This window comes from Alosa alosa, chromosome 21 (assembly GCF_017589495.1).
Source record: "Alosa alosa isolate M-15738 ecotype Scorff River chromosome 21, AALO_Geno_1.1, whole genome shotgun sequence".
Lineage (NCBI taxonomy): Eukaryota > Metazoa > Chordata > Actinopteri > Clupeiformes > Clupeidae > Alosa > Alosa alosa.
Window position 1 is genome coordinate 10,751,158 of NC_063209.1, and position 23,883 is coordinate 10,775,040.

At 42.0% G+C, this 23,883-nt stretch overlaps 5 protein-coding genes across 8 annotated transcripts; 2 read left to right on the forward strand and 3 right to left on the reverse strand.

The window, feature by feature from the left end:
- Nucleotides 1-133: 133 nt before the first annotated feature.
- On the reverse strand, nt 134-6,059 carry mlsl (malate synthase-like). Of its 2 annotated transcripts, none has more exons than XM_048232321.1 (15): nt 5,736-6,059; nt 5,105-5,233; nt 4,481-4,699; nt 4,243-4,333; nt 4,067-4,143; nt 3,767-3,877; nt 3,533-3,592; nt 3,185-3,341; nt 2,648-2,846; nt 2,118-2,196; nt 1,890-1,982; nt 1,679-1,751; nt 1,471-1,538; nt 1,255-1,385; nt 134-1,035 (listed from the first exon to the last, which is right to left on the reverse strand). In XM_048232321.1, exons 1-15 carry the CDS (start codon nt 5,859-5,861, stop codon nt 804-806), a joined length of 1,845 nt encoding a protein of 614 aa, XP_048088278.1. In that variant the 5' UTR covers nt 5,862-6,059; the 3' UTR covers nt 134-803. The 2 variants fall into 2 exon arrangements, with proteins under 2 accessions (XP_048088278.1, XP_048088279.1); XM_048232322.1 differs by having other exon boundaries at nt 134-1,016; nt 5,736-6,056.
- A 76-nt stretch (nt 6,060-6,135) lies between these two features.
- Nucleotides 6,136-9,566, forward strand: rab33ba (RAB33B, member RAS oncogene family a). The gene is made up of 2 exons (XM_048232324.1): nt 6,136-6,717; nt 7,162-9,566. The coding sequence occupies exons 1-2, from the start codon at nt 6,496-6,498 to the stop codon at nt 7,657-7,659; spliced, it is 720 nt and encodes a 239-aa protein (XP_048088281.1). The 5' UTR covers nt 6,136-6,495; the 3' UTR covers nt 7,660-9,566.
- Nucleotides 9,567-10,488: 922 nt separating this feature from the next.
- On the reverse strand, nt 10,489-13,809 carry zgc:113425 (uncharacterized protein LOC541425 homolog). 3 transcript variants are annotated; one of them, XM_048232326.1, is made up of 7 exons: nt 13,745-13,809; nt 13,266-13,586; nt 12,814-12,873; nt 12,295-12,423; nt 11,644-11,790; nt 11,164-11,224; nt 10,489-10,987 (listed from the first exon to the last, which is right to left on the reverse strand). In XM_048232326.1, exons 2-7 carry the CDS (start codon nt 13,428-13,430, stop codon nt 10,881-10,883), a joined length of 669 nt encoding a protein of 222 aa, XP_048088283.1. In that variant the 5' UTR covers nt 13,431-13,586; nt 13,745-13,809; the 3' UTR covers nt 10,489-10,880. The 3 variants fall into 3 exon arrangements, with proteins under 3 accessions (XP_048088283.1, XP_048088285.1, XP_048088282.1); XM_048232328.1 differs by lacking the exon at nt 13,745-13,809 and having other exon boundaries at nt 10,489-10,984; nt 13,266-13,687; XM_048232325.1 differs by lacking the exon at nt 13,745-13,809 and having other exon boundaries at nt 13,266-13,687.
- mgst2 (microsomal glutathione S-transferase 2) lies at nt 13,341-23,259 on the forward strand. Its single transcript, XM_048232329.1, has 6 exons — nt 13,341-13,488; nt 20,771-20,937; nt 22,277-22,370; nt 22,642-22,712; nt 22,822-22,903; nt 23,008-23,259. Exons 2-6 carry the CDS (start codon nt 20,877-20,879, stop codon nt 23,162-23,164), a joined length of 465 nt encoding a protein of 154 aa, XP_048088286.1. The 5' UTR covers nt 13,341-13,488; nt 20,771-20,876; the 3' UTR covers nt 23,165-23,259.
- Nucleotides 14,118-20,651, reverse strand: setd7 (SET domain containing 7, histone lysine methyltransferase). Its single transcript, XM_048232323.1, is given in 9 exon segments — nt 14,118-15,464; nt 15,834-15,991; nt 16,211-16,328; nt 16,723-16,804; nt 17,465-17,654; nt 18,528-18,729; nt 18,864-18,877; nt 18,879-18,994; nt 20,173-20,651. Coding segments are annotated over 9 exon segments (1,125 nt in total). The 5' UTR covers nt 20,213-20,651; the 3' UTR covers nt 14,118-15,259.
- Nucleotides 23,260-23,883: the final 624 nt, after the last annotated feature.

The following is a 23,883-nucleotide window of genomic DNA, read 5'->3' on the forward strand; positions in this document are numbered from 1 at the left end:
ATTCACCAGTTCTTCACGTTTCACTACAAAAGGCCTTAAGCCACGAACGCCATCTGAATGGCATTTGGGTCTCTCATTTGTTATAAGCTAAACTTCTTTCTTCAAAAAGACTACATATATATTTAAGCCCAGAGATTGAAAATTGCATTACATGTTAAACACAAAATTATTTCCACCAAGACAATCTGCAGTGTGACATAATCAAGTTCTGAAGCATAATCTCAGCCGGACGTCCATTCCAGGGGGGCAGTTATAACCTCATTAGGGAATGGGAATGCAAAGGCATGTTTGAACCAGAAGTTTGAGTTTCACAAGCTGTTGAGTTCAGTTTGTACGTGTTTGGGAGGGTGTGAATGCACATTGTCACTGAATAGTATCCTAGCACTGGCAAACAATGGATTGGATGTCTCCTTCCGGCAAAGAAATATGTTTTTGTAGTAGGAAATGAGCCTGGAAGCCAGCCTGAATTTATATCCGCCCACAAAATTTGAGGTCAGGAAATTCACATTCTGAATAGAACTGAGTATGGCTACTAGCCTAGAAATCTAGGCGCACCCTAGCGGCAGCAAATTACATTTTAACGTGGTTCTGGCTCATCAGGCTATATGGCTACATCAGGCTTGTAGGAAATATCAATCTAAAGAATCTTGGTCAGCAGCCTTTGTTAGACAATAACAAGTTGCTCTTCAAGAAGTTCAAAGGGCTGGAGAGAAATTATATTTAAAACTGGAGACAATTTTATGTCACTTGGTGTTTATTCACCCAAGTGAGCTGTGGAAGGAGGCAAGTCCCTACATTCTGAATCACCAGAAGTAAAAGCATCTTGGCCACTGTCCAGCAACTACAGTTTGGACTGCAGGGCCCCACCTGCATCCGTGTCCACTCTCTGGTGCAGGCTCTGGGAGGACAGGAAGGTGTGGTCCAGGTTCAGGTATGTGGTGAGGAACTCTGGGAAATCGCTTTTCTGGATCACCTCCAGAAACATTGCGGCCGCCGTGTCCAGCCTTTGCTGATCCCTGTGCACAAGTGGATGGGCTAGGTTAAGGTTAGGTTGTTACGGATTATAAAAATCATTGTGTTTGTCCAAATGCAAATGACCTCTCCACAGGAGTAAAAAATATAATCAAATGATTAAGGAATTTAAATGTTATTTTACAGGACCCTCCTGTAAATATATAATAATGCCTCTGTGATTATGGTTTAATTAGTCTGATGGTACTGATACTGTGTATGAGTAACAGAGCATAGTGATACCTCACTGTCCTGCAGTGGATGGCCTCCTTTAAGTGACCCATTATCTCTCGGATGAGATTTTGCACCAGTGCACGTGTCACTGTGGTCCCATCATCCTCTAGTTTCACCTGGTGGCGGATCCATTGCCACACCTGAGCACAGTGAGAACAGAGCTGACAGGAGCTTCACCTGAAGAACGTCACCTTGAGCAAGGTATGAGATTTGTGACACACTCACCTGGGATCTGGAGATCTCGGCTGTGGCCGAGTCCTCCACCTGGCCCTTGTAAAAGAAGTGTCCCCGACCTGAGAAAAGACAGGTGACATTGGGTTATTATGCCAAACTAATTGTCTGATTTCCTGAGGAAAAAACAACAAATATCTGTATGTTTATTATTACACACTTTCTATTTGTTGCAAAATGTATCATCTCTATAGTAGCTCACCAGTCAGCCAGGCCTCAATGAATAGGATTCCTACTGCAATGTTGTGCTTGAGTCCAAACAGAGTCACTCCCCCCTGTGGACAAAGTCCATATACTACACAGATCAGTGACATCAAAAACATGGAACAATGACCTTACAACTCGGTATTATATGTGGATCAATGCAGATAGAGAACAGATGTTTAGGAACAGAAGGTAGAGACGCAGCTGACCGCTGGCATGATGAGGAGATCTTCTGGGGTCACCTTGAGGTCACTTCGCAACTCATTCAACTGATTCTCTCCCTTAGTATGAGCCTGGAACAGCTAAAAGTGGTAGAGAGCAGAGACAGAATGAAGATCAACAGAGTATCTAAGAAAGATGAGGGTGTGAGTTTATTGGCAGGATTTACTTTTTGGGGAACGATAGACAATCAAAGTTGAAAATGTTGAAAGGATTACCTTTTGCATTGGTTTAATCAAGTCCATGTCATACACCATGAAGCCATCAACTCCAGCTTTTATTTCAAGTAACTTCAACCTGTGCCATTTTGCCAAAAAATGGAATATAAAAAATGTGTTAATGCATAAGAGTTAACTGTTGCAGAATCTGCATCAAACTTATGAAAACAGCTCAGAAAAAAAGTGGCAAGCTTGAGAGAACAAACATCCTGCTGCATGTGCCTGCAGCTGTAAAAGTCCTACAAGTGATTCAGATACAAAGGGCTGAACAACAGAATAGCAGAGGCACTCAAATACATATTATACTTAACCTTTATTTATTCTTTTACTAATATTGTTTTATGTAGGATATATGACTTTAAACTATTTTATTAACAGATGTCATAGCTCTGTTATAGCCCTGTTCTGGCATGAATCAACATCCCATTAGGGCCAGACCAGTCCAGTTGTCAGATGCTATGTGGAGGACAAATGTTACAGCTATGCAGATAGTTGGGATTTACTTTGGATCTCACTTCCAAAGCCCCTACCTGGTGACAGTCTGGAGGACTGTGCCATAGAGGGCGGTATCTTTGTCAGTGGGCAGCAGCAGGGCAGCCATGCCCCCCGTGGCCAGGGCGCCTCGACGATGGCAGGTCTGGACCAGCAGGTCCATGTAACTCCTCAGGAAGCGCTTCTCCATGTTTACATACTTGCTACGGTCAGGGAGCAGAAATTCGGGCCTTTGACCTGGAAGGAGAAAAAGAAGAGACTGAACAAGCTGAGGAACTGAATAGAATATTTGATTCTATACACATGTAAATATTTTACTGTGGTTTTGCAATAGGTGGTTAGACATTAAACAGAAATGCAAAGGTGTTCAGATCTGACAACTAAGGCAACAAGGCAGCAATGAACACACACCCCAATCACAACATGATCTACCGATGTCTATCAAAATGACTTCCATATTACATATTTCATAATGGATAAAAATGTGGCATGTTCATAATGTTCTGAACCTTTTTGTCAAGTGAAACTCTTGTGTTGAGTCATTTTTTGTCAGAGCAATGTTGTGACTTATTTACCAAACTTGTTGACAAACGAGGCCGAGTAATCCCAGATGCCACAGTTGAGGCCGGCAGAGTGCTCCCTGAGCTCATACAGGATCTCCTCCATCTCAAAGGAGGCCAGCACACTCTCTATCAGCACTGTGGCTTTGACACTGCCCACGGGAAGGCCAAGCTTAGGAGGACAAAACACATACACAACTCATTCCCATTTATGCACACACGACACAGGTACTTTGTTCCTTCTCTGTAGATTATTGTTTTTTTCTCCCCTATAGAACTACACGATTCTTTTGCCATCACTGCTGAAGCTGACTTTGTCCAGTTTCACAAAAAACTGCAGATGAAAGAGATGTATGCTCATACCTTATGTTCAGTCCAGGTAAATATCTCATTCCATAGCCTTGCCTCCAAATAGCTCTCGACCTACAAAGATTGAGGTGTTGAGGTGTCATCAAGGCTGTCAACAAGGAGGCGGACAAAATAGTAAGTCTGTGTTTCTGTGTGTGTGTGTGTCTTTGTGTTTGTGTTTGTGTGTGTGTGTGTGTGTGTGTGTGTGTGTGTGTGTGTGTGTGTGTGTACTTGTTTAATTTCACTCACTTTGGATAGGTAGAAAAACGGACCGCTCTGATTCTGAAACAGCAGGCTTCCATTATGGAACATCAGCAGACCAAAGTCAAACAGTGGGCCAGGAACCTCCTTACCATTCACCTATACACACTTAAACGTTATCCATCAGTACTGAATATGTAAACAGATAGGGCCATAGAATGTCCCCACCCTATACCAATCCTATACCAACAGTGAAAATATATCCTGTAGCAGAAGTCAATGTGTGTTCATTGTTATTGTGAAAATTTAAATATTTCTCAATTTGATTATGATGTAGCTGAGAGGTACCATCATGCAATGCTCCACCATGTTCCAAGCTCGAGGGCGGAGCATCAGAATTGGGGCATGGGATATGGCTGGGGCATCTGAGACACAGGAAATAAAACATTAAGTGAATATCTTTGACTAATTGTACCTAGTAATAACAAGTGTGAATTTGGATAATAGGGCTGCTCTCAACTCACTGTTAAACTGGTGGTGCACAGCCTGGTATACGTTGTAAATCCCCTTAATTTGATTGTAGTATGTTGGACAATTGCCATCATCAAAATCGACCTATTAGACAAGACCACAATAATTCAAATCCAGTGACGGAAAACAACCTATTTCAAAACTATATTTCATTTTAGAAAAGAACAGCTACTGTTACACAAAGATGATAATATGTTTCAGTTACTCATCTTTGTGTGTCCATCTCTATACCTGAACACCCTGGGCAGGGGACCGCAGAGCCTGGAGGAAGCGATCCGTGTCACAGGGTGCGAGGTCACCGATGTCCACATGCCTGCACCGCAGTCTGGCTGGAACCGGGCTGACCCTCCAGTCTGGGTCATCCCGGATGTGGGCTGTAGCCGCACTGAACCCAGGGAGATCTCCAGTCAGGTCCAACTGTGCTTTCCGGAGGGTTCTAAGTTTTAAGATCTGGCAGAGAAAAGAGACCTGTCATGGTGAGGATTTTTTTAAACAAAGGCCATGCTTTGTTTATAAGTGAACACCTGTTTTTAAATATGCCCAGAGTTGTTCTGAAGTGCCAGCTTAGTTTCCACAGAAATTCTCCTATCCAGGTAGCCAAGCATGCTTAACTTGCCATTTATAGGCTAGAAATTAATTTGATAAGCTGGATCTGACTGTTGGCTTTATGTCACTCAATTCTGTCAAAATGCAACATTCAAAACAAAAGACTAAGCTACATTACGTTTTACTCTTTTCTGAGATTAATGACCACATTTTTTTCAATGAATAATAATGTTCTTCCGGTTATGCTATACTATGCCCAAGTACCTGAAAATCAGAAAATGTTAGTATAATTGCTGGGTTGGTCTTTACCTTGTCGACGTCATACTGGAAAGCAGAGGTCAGCTCAGCCAGGAAGGTCAGGGCATCCCCGGTGAAGAGAGTCCGGTGTTGGAGCTCCAACCCTGGGGGAGGTGGCTCCAGCTCAACCTCTGCTGCTGCCTGTGGAGCTCATGGACACAGTGAGGACTAGGATCAGAGGGTTAGCCAGAGACTTTGCAAATAAATATATATTTATTCAGTAAAAAACAAACTAACTAATACAGTTTGGCAGTGCTGCTAAAACAGTGCTTCTCCACTGCTTTTTAGTTTAGGGATTCTAAAAGTTAGTTAGGTATGTAACTAAAACATCAGACACTCAAAAGACTACTCAGTTTATGTGTTTCACTATGTGAACAATTTAACTAATGAAAATTTGACTATAAGCCTACTTTTAATAGCCTACATTTCCTCACTTTAGATAAGACAGAGTTAAGCAATGCCATATCAAGCCTCAAACAAAAGCCACCGATTTCACTTAGGCTATACATTATGAAATCATCAAACAGGCAATTATGGAAAGATAAAGCCCAATAACCTATGTAAAAACTTCTGGACCTAAGATCAGACCAAAAATAATGTCTACAGTAAAGTCATTAAATTAGCAGTAAGGTACCCTACTCACAGGCATTTTTGCAGGATTCTCTTTCCGTTTGTTATGTTGGACTTTGGCATTAGCCTGCCTTTTGACCGGTTTGTTTGTCTTGTCCAAGGTTTGGACAAAAAACCTTCTGAGTATTCCCCATAGCATGATTTCATTCCTGGCACTATGAGTTGTCTACAAAATAGACAATGTTATTTATGGGCTTACTTGGTTTTGATTCAGAAACCACGTTTATATTGTGTGACTAAGCTGATTTTTAAGATTAGAGATATGTTTTACGTTAGCTCATCATAATATAACGGCCACCAGGCCAGCTAGGTAGAAAAATTACGTCAGTGGAGACCACTTTCTAACCACTGCTCAAATCAGCTGATACAGGGCCGGACCAGTCGGACTCTAGTTTTATCATAAACTCTCGCGATAAAGCCACATTCTCTACGTGGCTTCAGACATAAACAGGGGCAGAGTCCCTTGGAATGCATCAGCAAAATGAAGGATCAAACAAATCAGGGCCAGTAACTGTACATATCTCATAGTTGGAGCTGCGCAACTGTTGATATTATGCATTTCACGAAGCCCTAAATTATGTGTACGTATCTCAAGTCAGTCATTTGAATATTTGTTGCATGTTTAGATAGCTAAACCAGTTGTTAAGCTAAGGTTAGCCAGCAAGCTTGCAAAGCTTTGAGGGCATAGATAGATAACCACCAGCTAGCTGGGTCCTAGTTAGTTGACGTTAGTTATTCAGTGTTGGTTGGTTACACCTGCATTTGGGGACACGATGGCAGATGTTGAATCCTCTCTTGAAATTACCACATCGCTGGGGTCTCTCCCTCCTCCCCGAACGCGGATCTTCAAGATCATCGTAATCGGAGACTCGGGGGTTGGAAAGACTTGCCTCACCTACCGCTTCTGTGCGGGTAAATTCCCGGAGAAAACCGAAGCAACCATTGGAGTGGATTTTCGGGAGAAACTTATTGAGATCGACGGCGAAAAAATCAAGGTGGGTGTTGGCAGATGTTACATTAAACTATATTTCAAAACTCTGAAGCATTGCCTAAGTCCTCTGATCTTTGCTAGCTCAGTGATTCGAGTAAACATGTTAGATGTAATGTAGCCTAACCAGATGTTGTGTGGGAAAATGTAGGTTAAACTTGAGAAAAGTGGGAAAATGGGAAAAGTGTTTTAAACACCCACTCCTAGAGTTAAACCAAAACCACACAAACATAACATTATTACCGTGTTTGTTTATTTTGGTGGATGACGTAAGTGTGTGGGTTGCATCTTTCAGATTAGATTAGAAATTATTGGTAAGAAATAGATATTGGACTGAATGTTGCATAAATATTGAGGCATTTAGCATTTCACATCTTGTATTTTCTCTGTAATACAGATGTCCTTTGTCTTGTCCTAATGTGTTTGTCTGTCCTCCTCTTGTCTCTTGCAGGTGCAGCTGTGGGACACTGCTGGTCAGGAGCGCTTCAGAAAGAGCATGGTCCAGCACTACTACAGGAATGTCCACGCTGTCGTCTTTGTCTACGACATCACCAACGCTGCCAGCTTCCGGAGTCTTCCGGCGTGGATTGAGGAGTGCAAGCAGCACTCGCTGGGCCAGGAGGTGCCGCGCATCCTGGTGGGCAACAAGTGTGACCTTCGCCACGCCACCCAGGTGGGCACCGAGGCGGCGCAGCAGTTTGCCGACTCACACTCCATGCCGCTGTTCGAAACGTCCGCCAAGAACCCGAACCACGCCGATGGCGGCAGCGGCAATAGCTACAGCAGCAACAGTGACCACGTGGAGGCCATCTTCATGACTGTGGCGCACAAGCTCAAGTCTCAGAAGCCCCTGGTGCTGAGCCAGCCACCCGGAGCAGCCAACACAGTGGCGCTCCAGGATCGGAGAGAGGAGGAGGAGAAAGGGGGGTGGAACTGCAACAGCTGCTGAGGAACAGAGAAGAGAAAAAGAAAAAATGGTCAACGAAGAGAGAGAAGAACAAAGAAGGAGAGGAGAGGAGGGGAGGGGTTATTTGGCAGATGGTGGGGAGATATTGAATGGGTTTACAAGAGAAGTGGGTTTGCTTCTTCTCATAGTGGTCAGTACAGGAAGATGCTGTGGATATTTGATTTGAATAGCTTGCCTGTTTAAAGCATATCACACTTGTAGGAGATTGCCCCCACCAGGTAACATACGTTAATCGAGTATGAAAGCCATCAGTTGGCTTTGGTTTACACACACACACACACACACACACACACACACACACACACACACATTCACATTCACTCACAAACACCATATTGAACTTCCTGTCATGAAAGAAAGACATCTGTAAAGGGAAAAGACTATTTTGCATTGACACGCCTCATCAGTGATCAGGAAATGGCCTCTAAATCAGGTCAGGAGCCGCCATCTCAGTCTCTTGGTCTTCATTTACGTGAACTGTAGGATGTCTCCCCCTCTCTGAGGGATGTTATCTGTGTGCCTGTGTAGTCGTTCACATGTTCCTGAGGCCAACTGTGCATTTGGACATTGTCCCATCTAGTGGTTGCCTCCAACACTTCACAGCAAAAAGCAAAATTTAGTCTTTTGTGACAGCAGATGTACTGGCAGTTGTTGACAGTTGCAACAACAACAAAAACATGTGTATGTGTATGTACTGTAGATCTCAGTACTACGGAGGTAGTAGTCATATCTCACACCAGTAACGTGTCTCAGACTTGGTCATGTGTCTTTTAAAACTGTATAGCTATAGCGAGCTGTGTAAAGGGACAAAACAATTACATGCTTAATGCTCTTAGCAACGTGAAAAGGAAAAATATAACCAACCAGAAAACATACCTCTTGTGCTACACAGCTTTCATGCACGTTGGACTGTCAGGATTATCAGGGCTATTACTCGCCTGTAGTCTATCCCTCCCACATTTACTCCCTCACTCTGTGTGTGTGCGTGTGCACAATAACTGTTTGCCTTCCCCTAATGATCGAATACACCATAGCTTGCATGTTGGATATTAAGAAACAGGCGCTCTTGCTAACCCTTCAGCAACTTCAGTGTACTGCGTCACAGCAGGTTCTGTGGCAAGTTAGTCAGTGACGTGTAAATACTATCCTTTTGTTTGTTTAATTCCAAGCAAACTTCTACAACTGTGCAAAAGCAGGCTGGTGTATTTGTGTGTGCTGTGATACTATAGACCACATTTTGGGATTTCAAACCGAGGAAAATGTAAATCTACTGCCACCATGCAAATAAAATGGCAGCAAGCCTATACCATAACTTAAGTTCAAAATGTAAACATTTAAGTACACCTGACATTTATTTGTACACTTCTTTTTGGGTTGGATGCTTAGAACAACAATACTGTAAAGTATTTGCAGAGCTTTATCATAGATATCCTCATTGTATTTCAATTGAAAGTGTCCTTTTTTATTTCCTATTTCCGATATGCCTTTTATTTTAGGTTGCCTTATGAGTTTGGTCACCAGTTTTACCTCAGTTTTGTAAACCTAAGTTAAATTACTTTTAATTGACCACACCAGGATGTTTCTTGGCAGGTTATGTGGATCTCTCTCTGCAGTCGGCACAGTTATGTATGTGAAGATTCAATCCTAAACTCCTACTGAGGCTGACACTGAACAACATGTCACTCCAACATGACAGTGAGACAGAAACCAAAGCTCAATGTAACAGCAATTGGAAAAGATGGCATCTCACAGCTAGGGGAGAGTGGGGACTGACATGTTCATAGGTCTGAGCTCAAAATAGAAAGGGAATGACTTTACTGCAATGGTTTACTATGTGTGTGATGACATTTCTGTAACCTTGCAATAAATTAACTAAAGCATTTCAGTAATTTATTATTAAGTGTTTTTTTTTTAATACAGTACAGTATATGCACATATTCACCATCATGCTGGGTTACTGGTCTGTTACAGTTTTTCTTAGTCGCTTTGGTGCATTTCTCAAATCATTAATGTTTGCACAACAGTTAGTGCATTCTCAAAACAATTTGAGCAAACTGCACCGCAGAGTGGATCACCTGCAAACGCGTGTGTCTTGCTCAAAATGCTTAATTTATGCCTCAAAAGCAAATATTTATACCAATCAAACTGTCGATGCAATCAAAATGTCTTGATGCCATTGTTTGTCAAGATAGTCAAACTGTTTTGTCTTGTCAATATGACAGTTTATACTCTAAGTATTGTCTAACAAACAATGTGCAAGGCAACACTATTTTCTATTTCAAAACATACAAAGTTACACATATAGTTGGTGGAGGGGGTTGATTGCAAGACAGTGAATATGTTTCAAAGTTTTTTTCTGTTGATAGACATTGTGACAGTATAAAGAAAACAAAGGCTTTTACAGCATTGTGCAAATGAAAAATGACCAATATACAGTAAAACACCCCTTGGTCAGAGCTGTGCACCACTAGCCTGGGTGTTCCCATGCTGCCTTGCGCGCGATTTGATTCACGCTGCTAAGGCAGCCTGGAGACCATGGAGCAAATTTTCGCCTGAGATAGGGAACCAATCACAGAACGGGGGAAAGCAAGACGATGATGAGCTATGCACAGACGCATTTGATAGACATCCGTGGCACCCAATAAACGGATCTGGCTGCTTTAATGATCTGTGCAAGTGATAAGATGATATGGAGTTTGAACAAACAGTTTTGAGAATTTCAATTCTGATCTTCGAAATGCATCAAAGCAACTCAGAAAAACTGTAAAATAGATTTTTAATCTAAAATATTTTTTTTTATTTCAAGATGTACACACACACACACAATACATAAGAGGATGAAAGCATTTTAAATACAAAATCAGACCGGCTTCCCCCTGGCCTTTGTTATGGGACACCATATGATAAGCTGTGTTTGTTGTGAGGCCACAACACACTTACATATATACAATAAATAGTCCATATTCATATACATTTTTGAATTACAATTAAAACAAACTGTCACAGAAAGGAACTCCTCTACAGTTAAATGTTCAGAGGTAGTCAGTGGCTGGACATAGATGGCAATTTGAGATAAACAAACTGAAATGTTAAAGGCATCGTTCAGAAATAAACTGAAATGTTAAAGGCATCATAGTTCTGGAGTTCACAAACACACAACACTCTTCCTCAGTTGGCCTTTTTTCTTTAGTGTGCATTGTCTCTCAGGTGAGTCTAACATAAGGAGGAAGTTTGGAAGGTTCCTGCTCCTGCTCCACACATCTGTCTACAAATGACACAGGTGAATTGAAGAGTCGATCATCGCCCCCTGCTGGGGAAAGGGGAAAAAAAAAAAAGTGTCAGAAGCCACGAAGCATCCCAACAACTTCACCACCACGCTGTTTACTGGAGCCGAGCCACTGCCGTTTAACATGATACTAATTACCCTCTAACATGGTAATGCCCCTCTAATACCCTCCATCCTCTCCCCTGGTCAGAGCCACTCACCTTGCCAAGTGCAGACCAGCTCTGTGCCTGAGCTGGGGTCAGTCTGGGGCACTAGAGTCTCCTGTGAACAAAGTGCAGATGTTCTAGACTTTTCACAGAGAAGGAAAAGGCACGGAGAGGCTGAGATTGTGAGGCTAGAGCAGTGACATATGGGTGTGTCCATCTCATACAGTAAGTAATGCTTCTGCAGTGGTTTTTTTTTTTTTTTTTTTTTTCAAGATCACTGGTAGCCTAGCAAACAAACAAACAGGATTTTTAAGTGCGCCTTCATCGTGTGGTTACACACATTAATGGAGAGGAAATTTTTTTTTTTTTTTATATTTTATTATACTTAGATGGTGCTTTGATTTACTGTAAAAAATTACAAGACTACAGCAGTAATGGCAATGTTGACTTGCTCCTTATTTAGTACTACTGACTTTGTGCAAACTTTGGCCTAATTTTGAAGCTGTTTTGGCTGTAAATAACCGTTTCCCTTACCAGGCCTGTGCGGCCGTCGTAACAGGCACAGAAGGGCAGACTCCGACAGCCGACCAGTGTGATCAGACTGGAGAAGAGGAGAGAGCCCATGCCCGAGAGCAACAGAGTGGCATTGGCCCCCCTCACCATTCGACCCAGCACAAACTTCTATGAGAGAGCGAGAGAAAGAAAGAAAGAAAGAAAGAAAGAAAGAAAGAAAAAAAAAAAAAAAAAAAAAAAAAAAAAAAAAAAAAAAAAAAAAAAAATTGTTGATGGTGCTATAAATCACTGCTATAAGTTCTTCATTTACCAGTCCCTGACATTTTTCTGCACTCTGACATAGTGAGATGGTCTGAAAACAGTGGTTTTTTTTTTTTTATGCAAACCATAACAAACCAGTAGCCGTTTCACTTTAAAAGAGGTTATAAAAATGTTTTTGAGTAGTAGAAATTCTTAATTCCGAATGGGTTTGTGGGATGCTTCAGTGTCTGATTCTGAATATGTAATTATAGGGTTACTCTTATCAAAGACTGTATGTGTGTGTGTGTGTGTGTGTGTCAGTGTCACAACTAGCCAAATTACACGCTACATTATCTGAATCGTGCACAGCGTAGACTTGACAGATCTTTTGAGATCATGTCTTCGTGGGAGAGGGAATCAAGAGGAACGTACCACGTCTGGGATATGATGGTCGAACATTTCATCATCTTCTTCTCCATAGCTGAGGGTCAAACCAGCATATGCGAATACAATCATCACGGCGAGACAGGAGAACAGCGAGGACACCATCATAATGCTCACCTGTCCAGATCACACATAGTAATGTCTGACATGCACACAAAACAGGACCAAAAGGTCACCACATACACATTTTTATGCAAACATTTCACCCTGTCCAGTCTTCAATAGCCTATACATGTTGTGCATGTTGACTTTAATATCCTAGTACAAACTTAGGCCTACTTCAAACATCAGTTCTCTTCTCCCTCCCCTGACTTCGATTCAACGGTTATTTTATTCTATGCTCATTGCTGCACTAACATCCTAGTGGCACTGTACCTTTATTGTTGTAAGTCACTTTGGATAAAAGCTTCAGCTATAAATTACTCACTGTAAATTTGATAAATAGCAGTTTGGTCCCCATCACCTAAACCAGTTGTGAAAATATTATCTTCTCTTCATGACGCTTACCAGTAAGGGGTTCTTCCTTTGTGAGGCAAACAGGGCCAGCACACCAGGCACTGCCATTATCTGAGAGGAAGGAGGAAACCAAAACAGACCATGCAAACACAATCTAACTGACCAAGAAGCACATGATGGTGTTCAGTCAAATTACTTCTTAATGTTTAAAACCCATTACATTCAATAATAATAAGAATAATTTAAAAAAAAAAAAACTCAATAAAAAAAAATCATTGATGGAATTAATAGTATAGTATTTTAGTATCCAGCACAGAGACAAAGACATAATATTGTGTGTGTGTGTGTGTAACGAATAACAAAAGCAATGTGTTGGAAACAACACAAACTGTGTTGTCCCTATCTGGACACACAGATATGTTAAAAACAACGCAACTTGTGTTGTTTTCAACACATTCGTTTTAAGTAAGTGTGTGTGCGTGTGTGTGCACGTGCGCGCTTACCAGCGCACACCATACAGGAGCCCGAGTGCGGCTGAGAGTGGTACTCAGACGAAAGAACGCGTCCATGCAGCCGCACACCAGGCACAGCCCGGCACAGGTTACCTGTAAGATCCCCAGTACTACGATATGCCGCTGGTTGAAGACAAAGTACCTGTACCGGTCCATGTCCGGATCACTTATCGTAGTACTGAGATGACAAAGACTGTATCGCTGAAAGTTTTTGGTAAGTCCTTTTTGTTGAGTGGTTTCAGGAGATCATCTTCAGTAGTAGCCTATCACAGTTGTTCCATACTTTTGGTAATAATCTCAAATTAGATCCACCTGGTGATTAAAGCCATAGACTAAACAACCTTTTTAAAACGTTTTGAGAATCTCCGGGTAACAGATCTAACAGATCAGATTAAAAAAAAAATTAGTTGTTTATCCAATAGGGTCATTGAGCTAGAGAACACGAAATAGAACCAGGAAAACAAACGTACCTTGAACCCTCTGGACAGGCTGGCATGACACTTCCGGTCTGCTTTGTTTGGAAAGTCGATCAGGTGAGTAGGTGAAAACCCTTCGGTGTTGTCACTTATTAAACCAGCGGGTGCCAGGCGCGGCCACGCCCTGATTTTTTTCCCTCCGTTACGCACGGCGCCACGCTAAAAGATAAGTAGATTGTAAATACTGAGAGAAACCATTAACCTCTTCCGAATTTCAAGTGCAATACGAAAATGTCCCTCCCTAAATGAGGTTTCATCTCAAAAGGTTCTTTTTTAATGTTTTCTCTTCTGGCGCTTCAGCAGTCACCTAAACAATTTTGTCGCACCAGTTATTTCACTAGGCCTACAAAAAACAATCATTCATAACAGCTGTGGTAACTTTTTTATTCAGTATGGTCTGGATTACAGCAGAAAACGTCAACACTTGCTATTACCCACACTCTAAACAATGTACTCCAGTTGTTACCGCTTGCACGTTCAGGCATACCACTCTCACACTCACACTTGTAAATGGTCCTCCATTCATAATCAGTAACATGTCAGTAAGCAGAGAAATGGTATATTAATAATACAAGGCAAAGAGGAAAATAATGTAACAAATAATACTAATGGTTGTATTACTGTAGCTCCAGTGAAACAAGTCTGTCTAAGGGAGTGATAGAGTACAACTCGCTGTACTATAAATAAAAAAAGTAACAAGAAAACTCCCGCTTGCACAGACCTGAGCAGACTTCTCACAGGTTTATATTTTAGTTAGTTCCTTTAGTATTCAGTGGAAGCCTTGAGTGATTCAATCCATCACAAAACAGTCCATTTCATCCCACTGTCCTGATCACAGCACTGATGCGGAAGTATGATCCAAGCACAGATCTGTATAGGATGCAGAGCACCTGGTTGGACGATGTGTGCATAGTTCCTCTGGGGCTAGTGTGCATGTGGGTGTGTGTGTGATGTTCAGTGGCTGACTGTAGCCACAGTATTGTGCTGATCTTCAAGGCTTCCTGCAATGTCCCTGTAAACACCACTGTTTCACTCACAAGTGGCTCCAGACATCATTGGCTTCACTGTGAAAAAGCTGGAGCAACTGATGACTTCACTTGCACGGAGACAGCAAACATGGTTATATTGGACCAATTGGTAGGGTAGAGGAGAAAGGGGTGGGGGTGTTGCTGGGGACCAGGTTACATTCAGGCGATTGCTACAGAATAGGTGACGACAGGGAGGGATACTGGTCTAGGGTGGGTTGGGGTGAGGGGACAGGAGTAGGGTATTGTAACATTGTAGCCGTCAACTACTAGCAAGTCTGGGAGGGTGCAAAGCCAGGATGAGCCCACACAGGAATGTGCCTGGGCTGTGGGTAACAGCTGAGCGAGATGGCGAGAGACAGACATGGGTGAAGAGGCAGAACATCAGGTGTGTGGACCCAGGAAAATCTGCCGAGTTAAGTGTAAGGGGTGAGGTGGCAACTGAAAGGGGGCAGGTAAGGCGCACACAGAGTGGCTAGTGTCATTAGCATGCTTTCATGCCCGCCGGCACTTCGCCATTCCGCTCCTGGAACTCCTGGAGTTCCTTGATGTACCACTCTGGCGCCGGCAGCTCAGATTTCCCAGAAGGCTCATGGTCATAGCCGTAGGCGACAGTGAGCTCCTCGTCTTTCTGCACAGCCCGGATTGTCCGAATGCATTTGATGAGGCCGAAGCGAGGATGCATAAATCTAATATGAGAGAGAAAGCAAAGTAATATTACAAAGCAAATACCACAGTAGTTGTTTGTGGATGCCGATCTCAGCGTTGTTGTCCTGACTGTGCCTAGTACCACACAATAACAGATCCCACGTTTTAGACAATATGGGTGGGTTGGGGATTTGAGTGAATACTGAAGGCTTGTGGACCTTCACATCACAAGAGAACATATTCTGTTCAATCTACCACAACCTTTTTCTTTGTCGTCATTATACAACATACTAGACACTAGTAATAAGACTTAGCAAGAGAGGACAAATGGGTATAGTAGTTGCAATGAAAATGATGTAAACAAAAGTGTAATGAAATTCAATAATGAAAAGGCAGTATCTGACACATACGGGTCATATTTGCAGTTGGGGGTGAAGGAATGGTTGGCCTTGTGACCGAGCGAGGCGCAGTATTTGTCCGTCTGATTAAAGGGCCCAGGAACATCGATGACTGTGTCCTCATCCAGAGAGATAGTGTTACCATTCACCGACCAATCACGACTGTCCACCTGCACAGCAATGAGTTTCAATCATGTAAAAATTTTCAAATTTAGCATTTTTGTGACATTTTATCTCAGTCTCAAGGAATCAACAACTCAATGGAAACTTGTGTGTTCATCAGAATTCCCTATGCTTGTCCATATAGAATTGTAAATTCAACATACACAGGGTCAGAAGTGGCTCCACACACACACACACACACACAAACACACAATCCATATTATCACCTCAGAGTGTGTTATGCGAACTCCATTATAAAAGGCCATGACAGTGTCTGGATCAGCATCCATCTTGGTAAACAGACCTTCACCTGCTCCTGAGATCAGTGACTGTCCTACATACACACTAAAGAAGGCACATGAACTTAACTCAGATCAGATTGCACACCAGTAAACGATCTAAAAAAAACTGGCTTGAGTAAAATAATTGAAAACTGTAAGCAGCGTTGTGTGTGTGTGTAAGAGAGCAAGAGTGAAAGAGAGAGAGAGAGAGAGATCGAGAGAGAGGTGTAAAACTGACCTAGGTGACCTAGGTTTCAACGAACTCACTGGGACACAGAAGAAACTGACATAAGATTTAATTCATACATTTATGCATAACTCATCATTCCTGTAATTCAAAGCACAGTGCTGCTGCAACCTTGAGACACAGCTCTGTATTAATACTCCATATGGCTGTGACCATCACATCTGTCTTGGTGTGTAGTGGGACATTTTTTGTGTGATTTTAGCATACATACTTTTGGCTCTCATATGGATCAGGGAGAAGTCTGTGGTTAGCAATGCAGGTAGAAGTGGATTTGTCATAAGAGTAAACAGTTCCTGGAAAAAAGAACATAATACAATACACAATTACATTGTGTTATTATATCAACACTATGACTACATTTCCATGCACACCATATTACGGTTTATTTGGAATAATGGTAATATTCTGATTATGTGTGAGTCATGATCTTATTCCAGCTGCCATAACCCGATTAAGCTCCTATTCCATTTACTAAAAACCCATAGAGGGTATATGTCTCCTTTAACGTAAACACATTAGTCAGAAATTGCCCCTTTTGGAATATTAAATTCTATCTCCGCATGTTCATACAAGGAATTCTGGAAGCTTGGTTTAATGCTCTGACACTTGGCAAACATAGCGAAAAGTTTGCACTCCTTGAGTAAAGATGTCAATTTTTGTTTTCAAATGTGAAAGTTTATATGTCATGATGGAATTATCGATTGGTGAAAGCATAATGCTCAAAGGAGCAGGTTTTGCACGCACTGTTGACAGATAAAGAATTGGTGGACATGGAGACACTTCTGTTGGACATGGAAACATCTTATTTTGAATGTTGCAATAACTAGAATATGGCCCTTAATGTAGGTGTGCATGGAAACGTAGTCAGTGTCAGAGAATTTTAATTGCACCTCAGTCAGAATGAAGGTTTCTGCTAAATAATGCAGGTATTTTTTTTTTAAACTGTGACTCACGGTCATCTACTATTTCAAAGCGTGGTCGGCCACTCTCTTGCACAGTCAGACGGGCGAGCCGAGCCTCGATCAGCTCCCCGTCCACAAAGCTGCCCAGCAGAGCCATGTTGCCGTCTGGGTACACGTACGCCACCTGCTTCCCCGTCATTTCGCCCTCATCGTTCACCTCTCCCACCACACAACCCCGGTCCTGAGGACCCACAACCCAGAGGAGAGAAAGTTTAACACACAGACAGACAGATAGACAGACATTTTTAAGTTTGTAAAACAATATGCACTAGTATTGCACGGTGCACTGATACTACAATACCCAGTGTTTCCCACAGAATTGAATTCTATTTGTGGTGGTACGTTTGCAGAATTAACTGTTTTTAACCAATTAGCGCAGCGTGGTTATGATGCAGGTTTAAGCACGATTTAGCCAGTGGACTTTTATGACAACAATTGCAGGATTGTTAATGTTTTCTTTAAACATGCATGTAGGTTTGTTGAGAGACAAGGGGAGTACCCTGAAATTAACAATGTCACAATACCTAATTTTATTAGTATCGATACTTTTAAGAATGACTGTGTATGTGCATGCTTCTAATGCCTCCCCTAGCACGCATGTTTTTTCCTCCTCAAGGGGACTTCAAATTGCATGCGGCATGCGCTGCGCTCTCCACTACAGTAGGTTGCTCTTGGTTGAGGTAATGTCCCGAGGATTTTTTTTGTGCTTTCCGCCGGGCTCAGTGTAAAAGACCTATGATTTACAGCGCACCATGGTTGAACTTCGACCGCGGGACACGCAAGAGCGGCAAAGCACCCCGCTGTGTGTGTGTGTGTGTGTGTGTGTGTAGGGTCGAGCGGAATCCAGGATGGCCACTGGTGTGAATGATCACACTATATTCAATATTACTGATGATGTCCAGGTGGTGGGGGCCCCCAAATCAAATAATTTTTTTAAAAGTATTCTTGACTTGATATCAGTATTGAATCAATAATTTTGGTATTGTGATAACATTAATCTGCACATTGCCTGTTGTTGTCGCTAATTAACCTTCGTGGGGGGGTTGGAACTCACAGAGTAGTAGAACCAGCACAGGCCACAGCGCATGTTGTCTTTGTACTGGCCCTTGAAGATGAGCTGCCCATCCTGGTCGTACTCCTGCGCTGGGCCATTCAGCTCCCCGTCCACATAGGTCCCGTGCAGAGCCCCGCCGTCCTCGTACCGATACACACCCTGGCCCTGAAGAGCATCATCCATGTAGTAGCCCTCCAACGTGCTGTGTCATTAGGACAAACCATGCGCACACGCACGCGCGCACACACACACACACACATTACTGAAAGCATATGACATTTTCTTAAGAATTATGTAATAATGGAAATGATCAAGCATGCACGCAGACCCACAGACCTCCCATCGAAAAAAGAAGAATTTCCCTTTTCCATTCTTATCTCCATGGACAAAGTGTCCCTCAAAGCGATCACTGGAGGAGTAGGTGACCATGCAGAATCCATGTGGTTGGTCATTCTCATCCAAGGGGCCTACACACAGAAATATATGCATAGAAATTATCTAACACATCCTATTATCTTCAACTGAAGACAGAAACCACTGATAAACTTGAAATTGAAAAAAGGTTAACGCTCTGTCAATTATGTTCCTTGAAATAAATGTATGGGATCTCTTGTGGATGCAAACAAAAAAAACTCCTCACCTTGTTTTGTGAATGTAGCCTACATTCAGACCCAGCAGATCTATAGCCAACAGCCAATACCAGTGGAGCAACATATTCACCACACTCAGAGGTTTCGTATGTCAAAATGGATCATATCAAAAGGAGCAACACCAAATCAGCAACACTACCCCATACCATCAGTTTCTTTGTGGAGCGGAGTATCAGTCTGAATATCAGGCCTAGTGAGAGGTTTTGTAGTTGACCGGGTACACCTGCAGTCTGTAGGCTATTGTCCCAGAACCAGCTTATAGATCGATTTTCATTAGGACTCATATTCTTCCTGATATCAAAATGCCTATGACACGAGGGCGAGGCAGTCTACACGTGTGTTGAGAAACACGCCGCCTTGACTATTGAGTAAGCTAACTTACACATAGCTTGCACATAACTTCTCACATAGTCGCCTGTCAATTATAAAATGATGTATACGGCACAGCTGTTTTTATTTCGTATTTCTAAAAAATCTTTGTTTCTATCATGTTTTATAATCATACCAAAACGTGGTTAGCAGCAAACAGTGTTCCCAAACTTTAGATGTCAACATAGGAATCAGTACCGTTGTATGTATGATACAAAGTTGCGCTTTACTTTCTGTGTGAAAGAATGACTTGCAGCAGATCAATATTTTGGCAACAAAGTGGCTGTACGATGTAACAACAAAAGGCTACATGCATTAGCAACGAATTTAAACAGGAAAAGAGCTTTTTAGATTTCGAATACAGCGAGAGGCCGACAGTCCACCCAAGCAGTCTGTCTGCTCGGAATGCAGCGCCAGCAGGTTTTCTTCGAAAATAGACACCGGGTGTTGGAAGAGGCACATACCAGGGCCCTAACAGCCGAACGTCAATTCGTACTGCTATGAAATAGGCTATATGATGACAATCTGCCGAGTGTTTGTATCGCCCGTTAGCCTCCAGGCTGAACTCCAATAGGCTATAACACCCCACTCTGTTTATCTGATAAGATAAAGAAAAACTAACATACCCTCTACAACCTCCTCAATGTTGTCGTCATCGCTGTCCATTGTTGTTATTTCTTACCACGACTAGAAAATGTTTTAAACTAGGGCGTGAACCGCCCGCGTTTTATAGGGCAGACAGTCGCGGAGCCTCCGATTTCGTTAAGCTCAGTGCTCAGCGCGGTCTGACATCATCGAGCTACATCACTGGCGGCTCGACCACACATGCCGTAGCCTATCTAAGCATAGGGCACAGTTATTTTGAATACAAGGGTGTAAAAAAGATGGAATATGAGAGAGAATCAACAGTATACTTGTATGATGGTAATTATACATTTTTTGTTTTGCATTTAGTAGTTTAATAAAGGTGGCAGCATTAGGCCCTTTTAATTACGCTAGGCCTATTCCATGCGCGCTTTCATCCAACAGACTACACAGTACGACCATGTGGCCTAGATAAATGCTTTTAAATGTGTGATTAATTGAATGGTTCTTGGGCTATTCTGAAGCAAATGCATTAGGCTACCTTTCTTTATATATAAATAAAATAAATAAATATATTTATTTATTTATTTGTATTATTTTTTTCCATGACTGTCTCTCTATTTACGCGATGCGTAACAGATAAGAGTTGATGCTGTCATAATGGTGACATAAAGGCCATGCAACCCTCTGGAGGTAACAGCCATTAGGTGAGAGGACGGCCGTAGTGTTCAGGCTTCTAAGAAACATGGACATGGAGATACCGTTTCCCCTCGGCGCGGTGACACTTGTGTCAGCTCTTCACACAGGTAAGGGTGGGCCTATACGTCTGGTTTATCACACTTTAGTCTTTTGTATGCCTATTGTTTATATAGGCTATCGTTTACATAGCTGCAATGAGGCCAGACTAGACGGATGATGACACCATCGCTTCATGACTAGTCCTGACTAGTCCATTGCTTCATGTACCTAGTCTGTCTTGTTTATAGCCTACACGAATCCGACGAGCGTTCTGTGGAGGCGTCCACTGAGCTGTTACTGGTAGTTCTATGTAAACAAACCTCCGTGATAACGCACCCTCAATGACAGCTACAGCCAGGCAGTATGGCTTGTTGGGTTGATTATGTTAGACAGTGGCCTCCGGTCACAGATGAAGGTACAAACGATCTTACAGATTATTTATGAAAATAGCTTAGAGTAGAGAATGAGGAAATAAAGACATAATTGGGACTAGGTTGATATTATATCTACTTAACTACTGTAGCTAGCTAACGTTAGCAATAACTATGCTAGCTAGGCTAGCTAACGAGGAAACCATACAAATATATGTCCATTTGGCAACAATAAATAAATGAATGGATATCAAATAAACGAATTCATGTTTTTCATTTGTGACCATTGTTTATCTAATTTTCACATTTCAAAAGTAAAGGGTAAGGTACAGCTAACTGCTATCTGTGCAAACCGCATGGTAACGTTAGGCTACCAGACGGGCAGTCGACCCAGGGTATTTTGTGTATCTCACATTTTTCTTTTATTCCGACCAACTGGTCATTTTATTGCTGCTATTGGAACAATTGAAAACGGTATCCAGTAAGAAAGAAGGTCCGCACACTTGCTCTCCGTTTATTTTCTTTTATTTGATTTCAATCCCCATACACATGACGTTTCGAGCCCTTCGGCTCTTCATCAGACTGCCAATTGAAACAATTGAAAACGGAACATGTTTTCCCACTTGACATTATAAAAGAAGTAGTGAGACAGTCGTAAAATCGCCGGCTGTTATCCCAGTGGACGCAACGAATCCAATAGGAGGCACTGGCGCAATGCTACCCAGCAACAGCTCAGTGATGGCGCCGGCTTACTTCAGGTAGTTTCGCCGGATTCGTGTATATTATTCTTTCTATGTTGTTGGTTGGTATTAGAGGCATGTCCCTGTCCGCATCACTTTATCTATTATTTTATATTCACAAATCCAATAGAGTAACTTAATCTATAGCCAAGTCTGTTGCTTCTATAGGCCTAATTGCACAATGTTGTACCTGAGATGTTATAGAGCACCCCCCCCCCCCCCCCTCAAAAGGTGAAGAAACTGAAAAACTATTGAGTTTTTATTGACCTCCCCACCACCCCACCCCCCCCCCCCAGCTTATGTAGCACGCCTGTTATGGAAAAGATGGGCAGCGCACACAGTGATGACCGGTGCACTAAAGGAACAGTTTGAGAGAACATTAAAGGCCCAGTAAGACCTCCACTGCTCACCACACTTTCTAATTACTCAGTAACAACAATAACAACAAAATATGTTCTGTAAAGCAGTGAATTGCATACCACATTAAAACAATTATGACAATGGTGGTCAATGTTAATGCAACCTGCTTCTGGGCAGTCTGACATTACCACAGAGATGCTCAGATCTAGATGGATGTAAATTATCACTACTTGACTATTAGAATGTCACTGTGTGAAACACTGTTTACTATCTCTCTCTTTCTCTCCCTCTCTCTCTCTAGTAAAAAGTATATTGCCTTCTACCCAATTTTCCTTGTGATTTTGTGGACTTCAGGGCTTTTCTTCAATGAAGGTACCCAAATGAGAGACCTCCAAATGAACCACAAACTATATGCAATACTAAAAGGTTGGTATAATGTTTTAGCTTGCTAATAAGTCTTCTTTGTGTTTATTTTCCCCAGAACTGGCAGCTGTTTTGGGAGGTGTTTATATCCTGGGAAGACATATATACTCTTGTGGACAATCCAGCATGACTAAAATACGGTAGGCCTGATGCACTGAATCACTTATGTAAATGAAATCATATTTTAATACATTCTTTTGATTGAACACTACATTGACGGCCACTTTGCTTCCTTGTGCTTCAGACACTTCCTGGGCTTTTACACTGTGATTACTGCTGTTCTTTTTCTAAGTCTTACTGGGACCCTTGGCCTTCTCCATGTCATCCTCGACCCGCTGATTGACATCAACCACCTTCTCAGTTATCTGTATGGTGAACCAAAACAATTTTATTTCTTTTAGCCTGCCGATTAGGCTAATTATAGCCTCCTGGATGCAGCACGCTTGACTACAGAAGATTTTTGGAAAATGTGCATTAAACTGAGCCCAATCTAACAGCCATATGGTATCAGTATCTGATCTGAGTAGGGGAGAGCCGGGACAGTTGAAACACTTTTTAATTAAACATAATTTACAAAGCGATCGTACCACACTGAAAGATAATATTTTGTCACTAGCGACATCTGTCCTCTGTCAAATACAAATGCATTTTTAACTTTGAACAAAACTGTTCAGGAATTATTACAGCAAAAGTGGGATGTGTGTAATGTTTCATTCACCCCTGCTGGTCGGGACGGTTGAAACAGCATAAGGGGACGAATGAATCATACAGTTTAAACCACAACTTCAATATTTTACTACAGATCATAAATGGTACTCCCAAAAGGTGTTATTTTAGTGTATATGTGTGTTGTTTAATAACTTTCAAACTAGAGCCTGTTCCTTTAAAACATAGCCAAAGGACGTATTCTTGCTTTAGTAGCCTATAGATTTAAGTCTTATTCTCAAATTCAGTTTGTGTTAGGGAAACGGGATTATTAGCCAAACTTCAATCGGATACTTTGACGGAGATATTTAATTTTGTCGGACATTTCATTTTTTTCTGGCCAATGTCTGGCAATTACCGGAGTACTGGACAACAGAAACCCTGGTCTGGACGTATGGCCGTGTACCTGGTGGGA